Source organism: Xenopus tropicalis, chromosome 8 (genome assembly GCF_000004195.4).
Source record: "Xenopus tropicalis strain Nigerian chromosome 8, UCB_Xtro_10.0, whole genome shotgun sequence".
NCBI classification, from domain to species: domain Eukaryota; kingdom Metazoa; phylum Chordata; class Amphibia; order Anura; family Pipidae; genus Xenopus; species Xenopus tropicalis.
The window spans coordinates 87,966,652-87,983,004 of NC_030684.2; the positions used below are offsets into that span (position 1 = coordinate 87,966,652).

General features: G+C 37.2%; 1 protein-coding gene across 6 annotated transcripts in view; it reads left to right on the forward strand.

Annotated features, from left to right (window-relative positions):
* Positions 1-12,135, forward strand: part of unc79 (unc-79 homolog, NALCN channel complex subunit) — a 92,183-nt gene extending 80,048 nt beyond the window's left edge. For all 6 annotated transcript variants that reach the window (XM_012969401.3, XM_012969402.3, XM_031891384.1 and 3 more), the window contains 7 exons: positions 531-620; positions 761-936; positions 1,275-1,461; positions 3,644-3,841; positions 5,374-5,451; positions 7,166-7,207; positions 7,673-12,135. In XM_012969401.3, the coding sequence (XP_012824855.1) occupies positions 531-620; positions 761-936; positions 1,275-1,461; positions 3,644-3,841; positions 5,374-5,451; positions 7,166-7,207; positions 7,673-7,873 (972 nt within the window). In that variant the 3' untranslated portion in view covers positions 7,874-12,135. The remainder of the gene's footprint in view (positions 1-530; positions 621-760; positions 937-1,274; positions 1,462-3,643; positions 3,842-5,373; positions 5,452-7,165; positions 7,208-7,672) is intronic.
* Positions 12,136-16,353: the final 4,218 nt, after the last annotated feature.

A 16,353-nucleotide genomic window follows, 5' to 3' on the forward strand; every position in this document is an offset into this window, starting at 1 on the left:
TAACCCACATGTTTTCTACCTGCACCCGAGCCTCTGTATTTATATACCTGCGTCCGCCCAGCCCCCCTATGATATCACAAAAGGGGCAGGGCACGTAGATGTTAATCTATAACTACCCAGATTTGGAGGTGGAAGTGGGGCACAGAAGGGTTGCAAAGATTGTGTAGATGGGACCCAAACCTGCCCAACCTTTGGATCCCATGAGTAAACCCGCAGGTCCCATGGGTTTTATGCTGGCCCACACATCAATAATACATATATATTTTGATATAATGTAATTGTATATGTAAAACACAGCAACATCACACCCAGTAGTTCATAAAACATTACATATTTCTTTATTATTCCTAAGACAAGCCGGTTATGAATTTGAACAGAATTCAATTATATATCCTTGCAATATATATATATTTATATGTGTATGTGAAAGGATATTAGCACAACATCTTATGTATATAGTGATATGTTTCCAGTCACTGGTAGTAATAATGAAGAACATTATTTTTTAAATAGAGGATTCTCTTTTTCAGTGTGGTACAGCAGCCATGGAGTGCACGAGGCAGTACATCAGTGAGCTGCTGGACTTTATAGCAGATATGCACACTCTAACCAAGCTGAAGGTAGGAGCATTGATGCCGTTCTCCCTGCTCTCTTAACACAAATACATATATTTGAATCTGACCTGTTGTCATTACTTTAAGTAGGCTGTTCCTCTCTCTTATAATTGTTCCTCTTTGTTGTGTTTTGGCTACTCGTGCAGAGTCACATGAAGACTTGCTCCCAGCCTTTACATGAAGACACATTTGGAGGTCATCTTAAAGTTGGTCTTGCTCAGATTGCTGCAATGGAGATAACAAGAGGGAACCATCGGGACAACAAGGCAGTCATTCGGTATTTACCTTGGTTGTACCACCCTCCTTCAGCAATGCAGCAGGGGTAAGGAAGCCAAATGCAGGTTGGCAACTGCTAAATGTGGTTCACATTTGTAGCCATGTTTTATATTCAATCCATCCTCTGTAATTAATAAAAAAATTAATATGAATGAATGAATGTCTTTTTCAGCCACCAATATGTAGTATCAGAGAAACATCTCTGTTAATGGACTTCTCTTGCCTTTCTGCAGATGTAGATTATTGGTGTGTGCTTTGAAACAAAGACATATTTCATATTTGTATATTACTGGATTATCTTGTCATCCTTATTGCATACTGTTATGTACATAGAGACACACCAACATGTGGACAAATTCTATTATTATTATGCCTTTTTAACAGGCCTAAAGAATTCATCGAATGCGTTTCACACATCCGCCTCCTGTCATGGCTTCTGCTGGGATCCCTCACTCATGGAGTGGTGTGTGTGAACTCTCCTACACCCTGTATGCCTATTCCTCTGGATGCTGGTTCCCATGTTGCTGATCATCTCATTGTAATTCTAATTGGCTTCCCTGAACAGTCAAAGGTAAGGATACTTATTCATCCATTCATCCATAGAACATCACTTTCTTGACTTGCATGCTTTCTAAAGATGCACTTCCATGACCTGCATGTTAAGTAAGAATATTTTGTTTAATACTTTATTTTCATGTCAGACTCAAGTCTAGTATTTATAAAGCAGATTAAGCAGTTTCCAGACTGTGTCTTCTAATATAGTAATTCCAGTTTTGGCAATAACCACTGTTTACTTAAATGTTAGATTTCTATATACACTAAAATGTAATTTTCTACAATTTTTTTACCTTGGTTTCTTTGGAGAATCAGCAACATTTTGTGTTGGTAGATAACAAAATACCTTATTCAATATCAAAAATGTGAATGTTTTAAAGCAAAGTGTACAATGAGGTATGTATGGGTATAACTAGTTCAATTGGCTATAGCTCAGGTAAACAGACATCTTGTATGTCATTTATGGTGACTAGACTAGATTAGAGCATTAAGTGTCACAAAATGCACACCTTAGTACTCATTTAAGAGTTTCTTGCAGCCAGGGGTGCTGCTGCCATAAGGTGAGTTGAGAAACTTGCCTTGGCAGTAGCACCTCCAAAGTTACCAGGGGCAGCAAGAAGCCGCTCCTGGTAACTTTAAGAGCTGAGTTTCCGGTTTTTAAACTGGAAATTTGGCTCTGCAAGTGCAGTTAGTGCAACTGTGCTCTCTGCACTAGCACCGTGGCCTTCCCTGGACCTCCTCCCACGCAAGAAATGGTAAGCACTGGGGGCGAGGGGGCAGCATTGCAGGAGCTTCCCAAGGGTGGTTCTGGGTCCAGAAATGCCCCTGATTGCATCCAGGGTCTTGCTGCATTCTCTTGCAGCAAGTAGAATATCATGGCCAAGGTTCAGTACACAGCAGTGGTGGGTTAAAGATAGTTTCGTATTTACTGGGGGGGGGAAGCCGTCATACATCCCCCTTTAAACTCTTCATGAATACAGTGCTGCCGAACACAGCACAAGGACCTGCAGCCAGATGCAGTGTCAGTGTGGTAGGGTGCAAAGAGTGACGGCTGAGCCAACATCTGTAAAGAAGATCTTCTACCGATTTTGCTCATTTTTTCCTCCTAATATTCTCACACTGACAACAGAATGGATGGGGCTCTTGCCCTTCAGAAGCATTTCCGGAATATATTTACAGACTGCTACATTAGTTAACCTTTTCAAATTGTTAATAAATGTATATTTGCACCCTGCCTAACTCTGTCTCACTCTGGTTAATGGCAAGGAAGCTACATAAAAAATTATTTCAGCTGGCACAACAAGTAAAGTGCAAGCGGGACAAAGCCCCTGCGTGTTTATTCAGAAAGCAACGTTTCAGGGGCGTACCCCTTCATCAGGCAAGGAAGCTACATAAAACACACTCAAACTTTTTTATATGCTTTTTCGTTTTGCTGATCAACTTCGTTTTGAATGCAGCCAAATACAATAGGCTGTATCAATCATTTTAACAAAACTGTGCTTATCTGAAGATACAGTAAGTATATGAAGATACAAGATATGAAAATAAAATGATCAAATAAACCATTAAGAGGACAGTAGCAAGAATACACATTCTGTATATATTGCTGCTTACTTTTCTGTGATTGATCAAACGCTGATGTTATTTGCCAGATTTGCAATGAGATGCATTGCCTGTTATCCAGAGTAACCTGGATTATTAACATATTGCTGCGAGATACAATTCATGCAGGCATTTATGGGTATTTTTAGCTGTCTCAGCAAATCTATTTTTAGGATTTATTTTACGAGCACTTCCTTTCTGCTTTTGTTGTATCTCATCATCTTTAGCCACCCATGTGAATGATGGGGAGCTTTTAGTTCAGGAGCAGCTGTGTGGCATTTTTTTAAAATTTAGAGTGATACAAATAGAGTACGCTAAAAAAAACTAAATTCAAATAAAAACAGCGAGTAGGTTGATATATACTGATATGTTGCAGATTGAATAAATCATAGCTGGAATTGTATGTTGTTTCTTAAGTAATTATTCCTAACCTGATTTTAAAAAATAGAAATTAAACTTATAGAATAAGTTTATTCTATAATATATATAGAATAAACTTCATAGAATAATTCATTCCTACTTTGTTTATGGCCTATATATTATTCCCGATTGAAAAAGAATTTTTTTTGCTACATGACAAAAATTTATGTTTGCAGACATCGGTTCTCCACATGTGCTCGCTTTTCCATGCCTTCATCTTTGCTCAGCTCTGGACAGTATATTGTGAGCAGGCAGCGATTGCCCCATCCGTTCAGAATCAAAATGAGTTCAGCTTTACGGCAGTCCTTACGGCTTTGGAATTCTGGAGCCGAGTGACACCCAGCATCCTACAGCTTATGGCGCATAACACTGTGGTATGCTCTTTGCTAACTCTGAGTCAGTCTCAATGTGTATTCTAGATTTGCTTATAGTAATGACTGTATCTAGTGTTCTATATCTTTATTACTAATCATTTTTCAGTTAGAAGCCGTTTTTCACAATTTTTCCCAGTGTTTTACATTCTGTTGCCTTCTAACCATTTACAGTATTGGATTTCAGTCTCCATTGCTTGTACTGCCCCTCTGCTTCTTTCCTCTTTACCTCAGCCTCAGACACTTCTTTATTTGAGACATGTTATTTTGTTTGGCTGCCGTTTTCAGACATCCTGAAGCAAAGTAACCCCCCCCCCCCACACCTTCAACCCTGTCAGATCTTTGTTGTGCTTATACAGCCTCATGCTTCATCCAAAAAATAACCTCTCAAACATTGTTTCTATACAGCTTTCTAGGCCAATCTTCTGCTTATTACTGCCTCTTCCCTGTTTTGTGTTGCCTGCATTCTGCTCTCTCCCTGTAACCTGGATCCTGGGCCTTGGGCAAATGTCCACTTTACCCATTTATTAACACAGCTCTGCGTACAGCACATAGTTTTACCATGTTTATTACTATTATGGCACTGTGGAGCTGCTTGGTGAATGGTCATCCCTCCTTCATGCTCAGTGTTATCTGTCCTGTTATGGGGACCTGCGACCTTTTATCCAGAATGCTCTGGACCTGGGGTTTTCCAGATAAGGAGTCTTTCCATAATTTGGATCACAATAGTACAAGGTACTTGTTTATTATTACAGAGGGAATTTTAAAAATGTTAATTACTTGGTTAAAACTGTGTCTGTGAATTATGACTTCCCATATTTCAGAGCTTTCTGGATAATAAATTTCATACGTATGTTAACTTCACAGTTTGGGAAAGTAATAGGGTGAAATGAATATAAGTAAGGAGCATGGAGGAAACCTGACCAAGGAGGTAGGACTCCTGAACCCTAACATCTGAGGTAGCAGAACTGATGAAAATGTGCAGATATGATTCGATTAAAGATATTCTGATCCTTCAGACCTAATACAATGAAAGACAAAAGTGAGACAATCTAATTAGGAACATATCCTAAAATGGACACTGTCATGCCTGGCCAATATTACCCTGCCATTGTAAAGGGTTAACGATAGATGGTGGCAGCGAATAGCTATTTGGGGCGGTGGTGTGTTTGGGGGTGTCTGATGTTAGTCTAACCTGGGTGAAAGGTGGCTGAGTGTAACCCCTTGTTTCCTCGTCCCGGTGTCACATGGTATGTTCTTGATGGTCACCATAAATTTGTGTGTCGTATGCTGAGCTCTGATACCCCAATGAACACAGGCCTTTCTGCCTACCGCTGTCTCTGCTTTCCTTCTATTCACCACTTGTTTGCGTTACTCTTCCTGCATTTCTTATTCTGCAACAGTTCTCTACTTCTCTTTCATGGATTGAGTCTAGGTAATGTAATGTAATGATATAATATTCTGTGGGCGAGAAACTGAAATGTATACATTTATTCATACAATACATTAGTCACTGGAAATATTATCTTTTACAGATGGTCGAAATGGTTTGCCTTCACCTTATAAGTTTAATGGAGGCTCTGCAGGAATGCAATTCAACTGTATTTGTTAAGGTAATTACCTCTGCAGAAGTCATAAGGATACCTTGAATATCAAATGAGTAAGGTGACAATAATGATGAATGAACAATTGCTAATACAGTAATGGCACCTATAACCAAAATGCATTATACATTGACATTTTGTCACTTGTGACTTGAGATACTGCTTTCAATAGCAGTTTCATTTACAACTGAAACTAAGGTATATTGGAAACTGGATACTGATGCTGGAAATTAAAACTTTTTTTCTACATCTATTGTAACATTGTTATTGCATAACAATGTTATTTATTATAACATTGGTCAAAGCTAGTAAACCCAAGCTTAGTTATCTTTTGTACTGTACACATTTTACTATAACATGGAATAGTTGGAGTATCTGTATTGTTATATTACATTTATGTCTTATTTAATGTACCTGTATATTTAACATCCCAGCTCACCTTTTTTGGGTTGTCTCTGAGGTTACACCTATAGCCTAGGCCAGTCCAGACTGATAGCAAAAGGGGCTGCTGTAAGATGCCATAGATAGTCACTATTTATTGGACTGGTGTAGGCCACAATCCCAGTCTGAACCTGGACTCCCAGTCTGACCCTTAAGAACTTACCTGTCTTCAGTGAGTGTCCCCAACAAATAATGGACCTGTTTATAATAATCATTTTTTCCCCAGCAGAGCAAGCTCTATAGAATCTTCTTTCAATTCAATTTAGACATAAATAAAAGCATTGCTGTGCAGGAAACAACTCAAGGCAATAATTTTAACCTTTTTATATTCAAGGTATATGTTGAGATTAAGGTCTCCTGAAACCCATTATTTGTTAGTGTACACATACAACTATACAGAGATCTTCTGGTTTGCGCCACCTCTTCAATCAGTCACCAGGGGGTCAGAGCTAAGAATAAGAAATAAGAGCCTGGAGCTAGAGAGCTTCAAAGTTTATGTCTATGTCAGAGTGCAAGCTCTTTTTACATCTAAGACTATATGCATCTAGGGCTAATCTCAACACAAAAGGTTATTGGAACCGAGGCAGCTCATTTTTATTGGAAGAATGGAGGCTCAGTGATCCTAGGTCTCTGGGTTCAGTGTAACAATGTAGTCAATCTAATTATTCAGAAAGCTTTCTGTGTTGAAATGACATGGGAAGTCAGTGAGGCTCTCAAGAACAGAAAGCCAAGTGAGTCACCAGATGCTGCCAATAATGATTAGTCCAACTTTAAAGGTTTAGAAGTGTAATTGCAGATCTTGATAATGTTAAGAGGCTCTAATTTCATTCACATTCTGCATCTGTAATCTAAAGGCCATCCAGCAATCTAACAATACATATGTCTTTCCAATTTTGTGTGGAGCCTCTGCATGGAATAAGGAGATATTTCTCACTCTGTGTATTATATTTCTGTATATAAATTCTGTAAAACACCATAACATCAATGCATCTACCTTTATTGAGATGCCAACACAACATGTTCTGGATCTTCATTTATTGCAGCTGACCCAGCATTAAAGAAGATTCTAAGCATTTTGTGCCAACATCCTAATAAAGGTAGCTGGATTGAGCTGCACAGAATTTATGGTTCTCCAGGGATTTCAGTAGATTTAAACAGAAAAAAGAATAGACATATTATAGGAGTATACAGAAGAAAAAAACAAAAAAAACCTACATTTGCCTAGAAACGATTGTATTCCCTCATTCCTAGTAAAATAATAACGCAGTGTGTTTTTATACAGCTTATACCAATGTGGCTTCCCATGATCCAATCAAATCTAAAGGTAAGTTCACATAAATTATGCACAGATATATATAATAAATATATAAATTGTATAATGTTGTGGTATGTGGTAATTCGAAATAAAGTGTTTAGTTATAGAAGAGATAATTTCAGTAGCATCTCATAATCAGGATTAGTAGTAGCCCACTAATTATTTTAACAACTATACCGTTCCTTGTGAGACACATGTGTAGATGACCTTTTTAAATGCTGAATATTAGATTACTTTATCCACAAATCACCACATATAGGGCATACATGGGCAGTGTTTATTGATGGACTGTGTCATCAGGCCAAGTCCCTGGGGGGGAACAGTGTTTTCTTTATGCCCAACTCTTTAAGCAATACAAATGCTCTCTGTGAGTATTTATGACTTGTGCAGTGGTTTTCACAACACAGTTGCTGTTTTGGTCCTTGCAAAAGTCATATTTAAAGAATCTAATATTGAATTTACCTTCTTGTGCAGCATCTATCTGCAGGGCTACAGTTGCGTCTTCAAGCAATTCAGAACAACGTGAACCAACAGAACCTAAGGATGTTACAGGGGTCAGCACAGATAACCCATAATTCTGCGGTCCTGCGAAAGTGGCTGCAGTGCACTCAGTTCAAAATGGCTCAGGTAGAAATCCAGTCCTCTGAGGCTGCCTCACAATTTTACCCCTTATAACTTAGATGTTATAAGTAAGGAAAACATCTCTGATATACCTCCTGATACATGGTTCCTGAACATCTCCTGGATACATTTTTCAGTATCGTCCTGATATTTAATGAATTATACCACTTGTTATTGATCTTGTATGCATGGGAGATGTGTTTTTTTTTAGCTTTTAGAGGAATACATGAAGGGGTTTGTCCACCTTTTAGTATGTTTTAGAATGGACAATTCTAAGCAACTTTTCAATTGGTCTTCATTTTTTCTGATTTATAGTTTTTTTTCAATTATTTGCCTTCTTTTTCTGCCTCTTTTCAGCTTTCAGATGGGGGATCACTGACCAAGCAGCCAAAAACCTGTTTCTCTGTGAGGCTACAATTTTATTGTAACTGTTACTTTTTATTAGTTACCTTTGTAGTCACACCCTTTTTCTATTTGTATTCCAGTTTCTCATTCAAATCAATGCCTAGTTGCTAGGGCAATTTGGACCCTAGCAAACAGATAGCTACTGATATACGAAACTTGAGAGCTGCTACCTAAAAATCCAAAAGCTACAAATAATAACAAATGAAGACCAATTGCAAATTGTCTCAGAATATCACCCTTTACATCATACTAAAGTTAATTTAAGGTGGACAAAGCCTTTAAAGGCAAAAAGACAAAATCAGCTATTTCTGGCTGTATCTCCTCCTTCTAATTTCTGATTATACGAATCTGTTATTGTCACCAACACTACTCTTTAAGTATCTTTTCCTCTCAAGCTACCCCTACCCATCAATGTACCTTATAGTACACTAAAAGATCGGTTACTAATGTTGTCCCCTAAATGACTGTCCAGCTGTCAGTGCACTTTGCTGTACTGTGTTGAACTTCCAAGATCAATAGATCAAGATATGCTTACATATAAGTCAAGGCTGCATAAATAGCAGACAGAATACAGAATAGTTTTATATATGTGTATATATATATATATATATATATATATATATAGATATGATAAGGTCTTATTTACTAACAATGCAATGTGCAAAAAGAATCACCACAATGCAGCATTTATCTCAGAATTTCAGTTTCATTCTGGTTGCCAGCAAAGCGGTGCATGCTGCAACTTGCACATGATTTACAAAAATGGGTGCAAAGCATGCATCTGTCATGGCATCATTTCCAGTGCAGTGACATAGGAAATGATCACAGGTACCAAATAGTATGTAATGATGCAAGAATTTTAACAGCTGCAGTTTTGCATCCATTGTTATTAACTTTGCCTTTGCAATTGTAAATAAGCCCTGTAGTGTATTTAATGTGATGGTGTTGATGGGAGATAAATATATATATATATTGAAAAAAGATACTTTAAACATTCAGTGTATAAAAATGTAAATATAATATATTGCTATATTTAAGATATTATATCACTTTAAAATTGACTATTAAAAAGAAATACATTTTTTGAAATTTAAAGCCATTTTGGGCCTCATGAAACCTTGATGGGGTCTTTATAAGCAGAACGTCACTGTGTGGTACATCCTTGCACTTACATTCATTTGATTGGAGTAGCAAACACTGCTCTTATGGCAACTTGTGTGCATTGCTAACCTGCAGCCTGCACATACTGACACTGCAATGTATGCAAGGAAATTTAGAAAAAGAATTGCCACATTAACACATTATATGGTATTTTATTATATTTTTTCAAGAGTTTTCAATTTCACCAGAATATGAAAAGTGCACTTAGAATTTATGTAGGAAACTTGTGTTTATTTTGTCTTTTTATAGGAATATACAATTGTTTTAAAGCTGTGTTTTGTTTCTGTGTGATTTTATTGCTGCTTATTGCAGATTTCTATGTGTACCCAAGCTACTTTGATTCTGCTAACTACTAGAGAATTATATGTTTCAGCAATGAGGCAAAAACACCTTTTGTTAGAACTGGAAACCACATCAGCATTAAACAGTGGCACTCCAGCCACGGGGCAAAGTAAGAACCTTGCCTTAGGCTGTACTTAACTAGGTAGGGCAAAGGCTGTTCCTTGTGGACCCCAAATTCGGTGTTTTTTAAAAGAATATTTATCTTTTCTAGTGCAGTTGCACCAGGGCTGCTCCTGCCATGAAACAAGGTAAGAACCTTGGCTCAGGCGGCAGTGAGCAGCCAGTTAATAATGGTGGCAAAAAGCTGCCTCTGGTAACTTCAAGCAGAGACAAAATTCTGTTTTAATGACATTGAAGCTGCCTCCGGTAGCATCAGGAAAATAAATGGTCCTGACTTTAAAACTCAGCGCTGTACAATATTGCCTCATTTTCCTTTTGTAAACCTGTTTTTCCGATGATGGCAGTGTTAATCAAGGGCTGAATCTATTGCACTGCTGGAATATCTGTTTCCTGTGAAAAGTCAAATTACTGCTAAATACAAATTGCTCCATCCTTTGCGAAACAAACACACATGAACATATACATTCATAAATACAAATTCTATAAATAAAACTCACAAGCTCTTGTTCAAATTCTGATAATGAAATCTGAACATTTTTATAATTTGATAGAAATCAGATTTCTGTTACTGCATATTCCTGAGCTGGGGAGTAGAAATTCTATTATCATCTACTGCCTTGTGGGCATACCAAGTTATGATAGACATTTTTTATGCCCACTTTTAATTAATATGATTTCAAACTACCACTTTTAATTGATTACTGGTTTGGATCCATCAACCAATCTGCACACAAAGGGGCTCATTTACTGATATAAGTGTTTATTATATTTTCATTACATTTTTTTTTACCAACAATACAGTGTTGTTTATCAGAATTCCAGTGTAATGGCTGTGGCACATCACATAGCATGCGCCACAACTTGCATGCAATTTGCAAATATGTAAGCATCATTCGTGGCACTCTGATGCTCACAGTCCGTTGCATGTGTAGGTAGGTGCAAGCCAGTTGAGTTTGTATGTGCCACACAGAAAGGGAGCCCTCAAGAAGGTGTTAATTGCAATGTACCTTTGCATATGCATACCTTGTTTATTGTGCCTTGCACCTTATTCAGCAAAACAGGCGCAGCATTTTGGTACATGGCATAAGTATAGTGCCATATGTATGATGCAAGTAGCTTGAATAGCATTTAGATGAATGCAATGTAGTATCTATTTTTGCACTTTGCACTTGCATTAGCATATGAGCCCGAACATTTTAAAACAGCATTTTGCACACACACACAGCCCACAAGAAACTAAAAGAAAAGATATTTCAAAGTGATTTTTTCATGTGGAAAAATAAAACACACAGTTTCACAAAATATGGTCTCTATGTACACCTATGTCCTTATTGCCAGATCCTCTATCATGTAGAAACCACTTGTACATTACTAAATCTTCCTTTACTTAGACTTTCTCTTAGCCCTTGAGGGTATCATTATTTGATCTCCTACAAAACATGGCCTATTTTTCTGCTTTAAGTCACTCAGTGCATATATATATATTCTATAATAGGTACCTCCCTTCATCCACTGAGGTCCTAAAAAACATACTATATAAAAATGACTCAATACACAAAAAGACAAAATTCAGACACTATTTAGTGTAAACGTGTGAGTTTACCAAACCATTCATTTCATGCAAGCAGTCTGTAATATTCATGTGCTAACTACAGTGCTGCATAGGAGCCATTAACATTCTTCTCAGTCTTTTTACAATATTTTTCATGTGCCTCATAAATACGCTATTCTCTGTGTAAGAACAATTTTGTTTGATGGGTCCTAGATTTAAGCATATAAAAATGTTTATATCTTGCAATATTTGATTTTTAGATTAGGCAGGACAGCGCAATTAGGATTTTTAGTTTCCTTACATAAAGCTACCAACCTACCCCAGGTTAGAGATGAAGTGAGATGTGAAGCTGTATAATGTATAATGTGCCCCATGAGGGTCAGTCTGTCATTTAAATGATGTTTCTGATGTGTGCGTTATGACAATGCAACAATCGGTGTGGCTAAAAGTTCCTGTCAGATTGCAGTGCTGCTCCCTAAGAAACTATGCCATTTTGTCTTATACTGTAATCAGACTATGCTGCTAGCGTTTGGAAAGTCTAAAATGTTGCCACTACGTTTGTACCATGTTCTGAATAGAATTTGTTTTTAGAGCTTTGTTAATGACACAGTGCTGCAACTGGGTCAGAATCAACTGAAATCACCTCTTGTACCTAGCTTTCCTAAAGGATTTGGTATTGTATATCGTATTCATAAATGGATTTATTGCAGAACAAATAAATGCCTATTTATATTTCTGAGTGACTGCCAGTTTTTGTTTAATAAAATGTAATTTACACACTTTGCTTTATAACATAAAGTTTAATAATACAGTTTCTATCGCCATGAAACATTTAACACAATATACTAATAATGTTGTTGTTGCTTAGACGATTAGTCGTCACAACTTCATGGTAGATAAAATAGCATAGAATAGCCAAAAATTTTTTTTTTAACCCATTCATGTAAAAAATGCTGATTATTTTATGCTGATAAGAAAATCTATTGGTATTTTATGCTGTTTTAATACTTATAAAGTTGGAATGGATCGAATTTTCTAAGCACAAAGTGAATACATAGACTTAGAGACATTGTGCAAATAAATGGTACAATAAAGGTTGGACATTTTGAACTGTGGGATATTTAAGCATAGCCAGGATGTAGTGAGGTCATTGATCAGGAGGAAGCCGGAAGTGGCGAAACGCGTCAGAGGTGAGAGAGGACGCAGAGAGGAGCACTATACAGGGCAGGACTGCTGAACCCAAGAACGACACTGCAGGTCGGGAACAGGGAAAGAAAAAGGAGCAGCCACCTGATCCATACCAGTGACTCCTGATGGCGCATGCATTTATCCCGCAGTAAGTGCTCAGAAGGGGAAGGGAAACGGAAAAGTCGTGGAATTAATCTAAAGTTGCTAAAGTTGGAAATTTACCTACGTGAAGTGGTTCCTAATATCGCCTGAAATTAAGAGGTGGGAAAGCAGGGAGTCGTGAGCTACAAGCGAAACAATTGGATGCCATATAAACCCAAGGGGGTCTGTAAGTTGATTGGCAATCGGAAAGGGATATCACAATTGGGCACAAAAGGGTGATATAAGTAAAAGTCATCACTGGTGTTAAAAAGCACATGAGAGTGCACATTGTGAAGCAATAACAGTATTACACTATATTTTTTTTTCCTCATAAGACATTATCACTAAGTCTAAAGCAGAAGAGGGCACTTTGGAGTATTTTATTGAACTTTATTTGGCCTGGGACACAATGTTTCTGAAGTGAGGAGCATACACTGAAAATTGCACTTATTTATATTTGTAAAAATTCTACATTATCTTGACAGGTTTTAGATGAAGTATTTTCGGATTCGGAATTCTCACAGTTTCGTAGCATAATAAATCTCGGAAAAGTTGTGACTTTTTTTCCTGCAACGTTTTCAGGTTTTCAGTGACAAAAATCCAGACCTGAAAATTAAGTCTCAGCTTAGTAAATGCTGATGTCACTGTCTGCCCCCCAACCCGAAGGCCAGTATTAACGGTGTCTCTTTGCAGTAGAGCGGAGTAGAAGAGTTTCCTGCTCCTTTTGCACTGTTTCATTAAATGAACAAAACTAAATACAGTATATGGGATTAGAAATAAACACAGTCCATCAGCACAATTACTCATAGAAAATGTTCATTTTCATTACTCTACCAGCACCTTTTAAAGTCAAGTGCACCTGCTCCTGTTACAGTGTTTTGTCTTCAATAGAATAAACAGAAGCTATTTATTTCAGTTGCAAAATGGAGTGGCAGTGTCAGAAGGCTGAATCAGATGTGCTCCATTTGTACATAAGCTTGTAGTTATGCTAATATGTACATATTATTCCATATGGGCAGGCCAGATATCATCTTCCCTACAGAATTTTGGTACCATGATTTTTCCAAAGGCATATACTGGAGACAATTCCAGAGGTTTTGTTGATCTGTCTTTCACAGAGGTGTCTGACACAGCTATACACTATAGATTTAGCTATACACTATAGATTTGTTTATTGTGGAATCAGAATTTACCAAACAACAACAGACTGATAGATCAAGGAGACCAGATCTTAAGGTTCAATTGTTCTTTAGTCTTTGCCTGTTCTGTTTAATTCAAACCACCAGTAACCATTCAGTAAACAGTGTGTCTTGGGCAAAATCCAACTGATGAACTCATTGAACTTATGGCAGAATTACCTTCACACTACTTATTAGATGCACATTATACAGTATTAGGGCTGACTGCTAGAAGATATACATATGTAATAAGAAATAACCAGATTCCAAAACATTTATTAGATTCCAAAACACTGTTATTACATTTTTATTATAGACATCCCTATAGGTAGTTTTTTACCAATAAAAAGTAAGGAAGAAATAAATGAGAAAAGTAATATTGCACAGCTCTCCCAGATGATTCCAACGAGGGTCTGCTAGTTCTGGCAACATTTAATTCAACTTATTGCTGATAAAATATCTAATATTGGGCATGGGTAAATGCTCGTTTGTGAAAGCAGCCCTGTCAGGCTTGTTTTTAGATTGTGCATGCATTAGCCATTTCCTTACTTTCCCAGGTGTGACCTGGGCTCTTATAAACTTAAGTCTCTGTAACAAGACAGCTCTGACACCTCTCCTGAAGGATTCAACTGCCTGAACTGATAGTGCTTCCATGGGCTAATAGCACAGCTGGTACTGTCCTTATTTTTTAGCAAATCGGTAAGCAAGCAAAAATGCCTATACTGCCTCCCAATAATTTAGGGTGGCTTCAGGCTTTTCCCTGTTAGCTAAACTACACCGTGGAAAAACTGCCCCATGTGCCAATAGCCTAAATTAGTTTGTACAGTAAAGGATACTGTATATAGATACATACAGTATGCCCTTGTAAATAATAATAAATTGACTTCTATAACCAAAAACTCCAGATTCTGAATACATTATATAGTGTTGGGCAGAAGTAAAGACACCCAAAATACATTAAATGCAGTGAGAGACAAAGGTAGTGGCATAATGCATTAAATACAGTGAGAAGCAGTGGGAACTTTAACCACAAATACATTAAATACAATGAGAGGCAATGATTTCTGCAGAAATTTTTTTCTTTGCTGAACATGCTCACTAGCACGTGGTAGTCATGAGAATAGCACCCAAGCAAGAGAAACCTCATTGTACAACTTGGGTTGTACTGACAGTAGACTGAGCAGGACAAACACTAGGTTATCTGAAAGCAGTTTTTTAGCACAGCTAAAAAAATACATTTGTTGGTTCAAGAATACAATTTGAAATGGTAGATTTAATTATTTGCTATGTAAACTGTGTAATTAAGAAATAAAAAGTACAACATCAAAATCATGACAGTATTCCTTTAGGGCCATGGCAGATAATCTCCCCGATATGCCATCCCACCGGCTTGAATGTAAATTGCGGGTGGGATGGCATATGTGGGCTTGAGAGGAAAAGTTGCCTTGAGAGGAAAAATCACAGCACCGTGTATGCCATCCCACCGGCGATTTACATTCTAGCCAGTGGGATGGCATATCGGGGAGATTAGTTGCCCGCAACAAGGGAGATTTATTGTGGGCGACTAATCTCCCCGTCTGTCACAGCCCTTAAGTGAGTGCTGGTTGTCAGACTTAGACAGTCTCATAGGTTTTATCATTGTTGAATTTACAGTAGAAATAGAAACATAATCAACCTTTCTATTGTGTATATGTGTATACTGTATGCGTGCATTAAGATCATTTAGGACTTGTACCGCCCTATGCAGAAAAGGCCTTAAAATTTACTGTTCTGTAAAAAGTGCAAGCAACTGCCCATTACATTTTAAGGCAAGGATTTTGGAGTTACTTTGGCAATAAATCAACAAAATGAACATCTGTGAGTCTGAAAATGTTTTTATGAGACAATTGTGCAAAATGCAATCTAAAATGATTATAGTTTATATTTAAGAATTAAAACATAAAATGAATTTAATGCATACAGTCCGTGTTCAAAAATTGATCTGATTTTAACAACACAACTGCTATAAAATGTATTCATTTTATAGTATGGCAAATGTCTTATAAATGAGTTCTAAGGTTTATTAGTTCAGTATGCTGTGTAGTCCAGGCAATCATAAACTGCAAGTGTCATACTACTGCAATTATTTTTTGTAGGTGTCTAATATTCAATATCACATCTCCAAATCCCCAGTGCTGTGCCTGTATCTAGGATTCCATCACCTTAAGTAAAGGGGATATACACCCAAAAATACTTTTTGGGCATAATGAAAGAGAATATAATTCTAAGCAAGAACATACAGAAAGTAAAATGCATGAAGAGTTTGTGGTCAGCGTGGAAAGACTGATAAAGTGCCCTGTGCAAAGGTAGGTAACTGGAAAATCTTCACAATGTATTAATGGGTAACTTATCATCATGTAATATAAAAGGGTTGTAAAAGACAATATAAATAAAAAAAAATATCACAA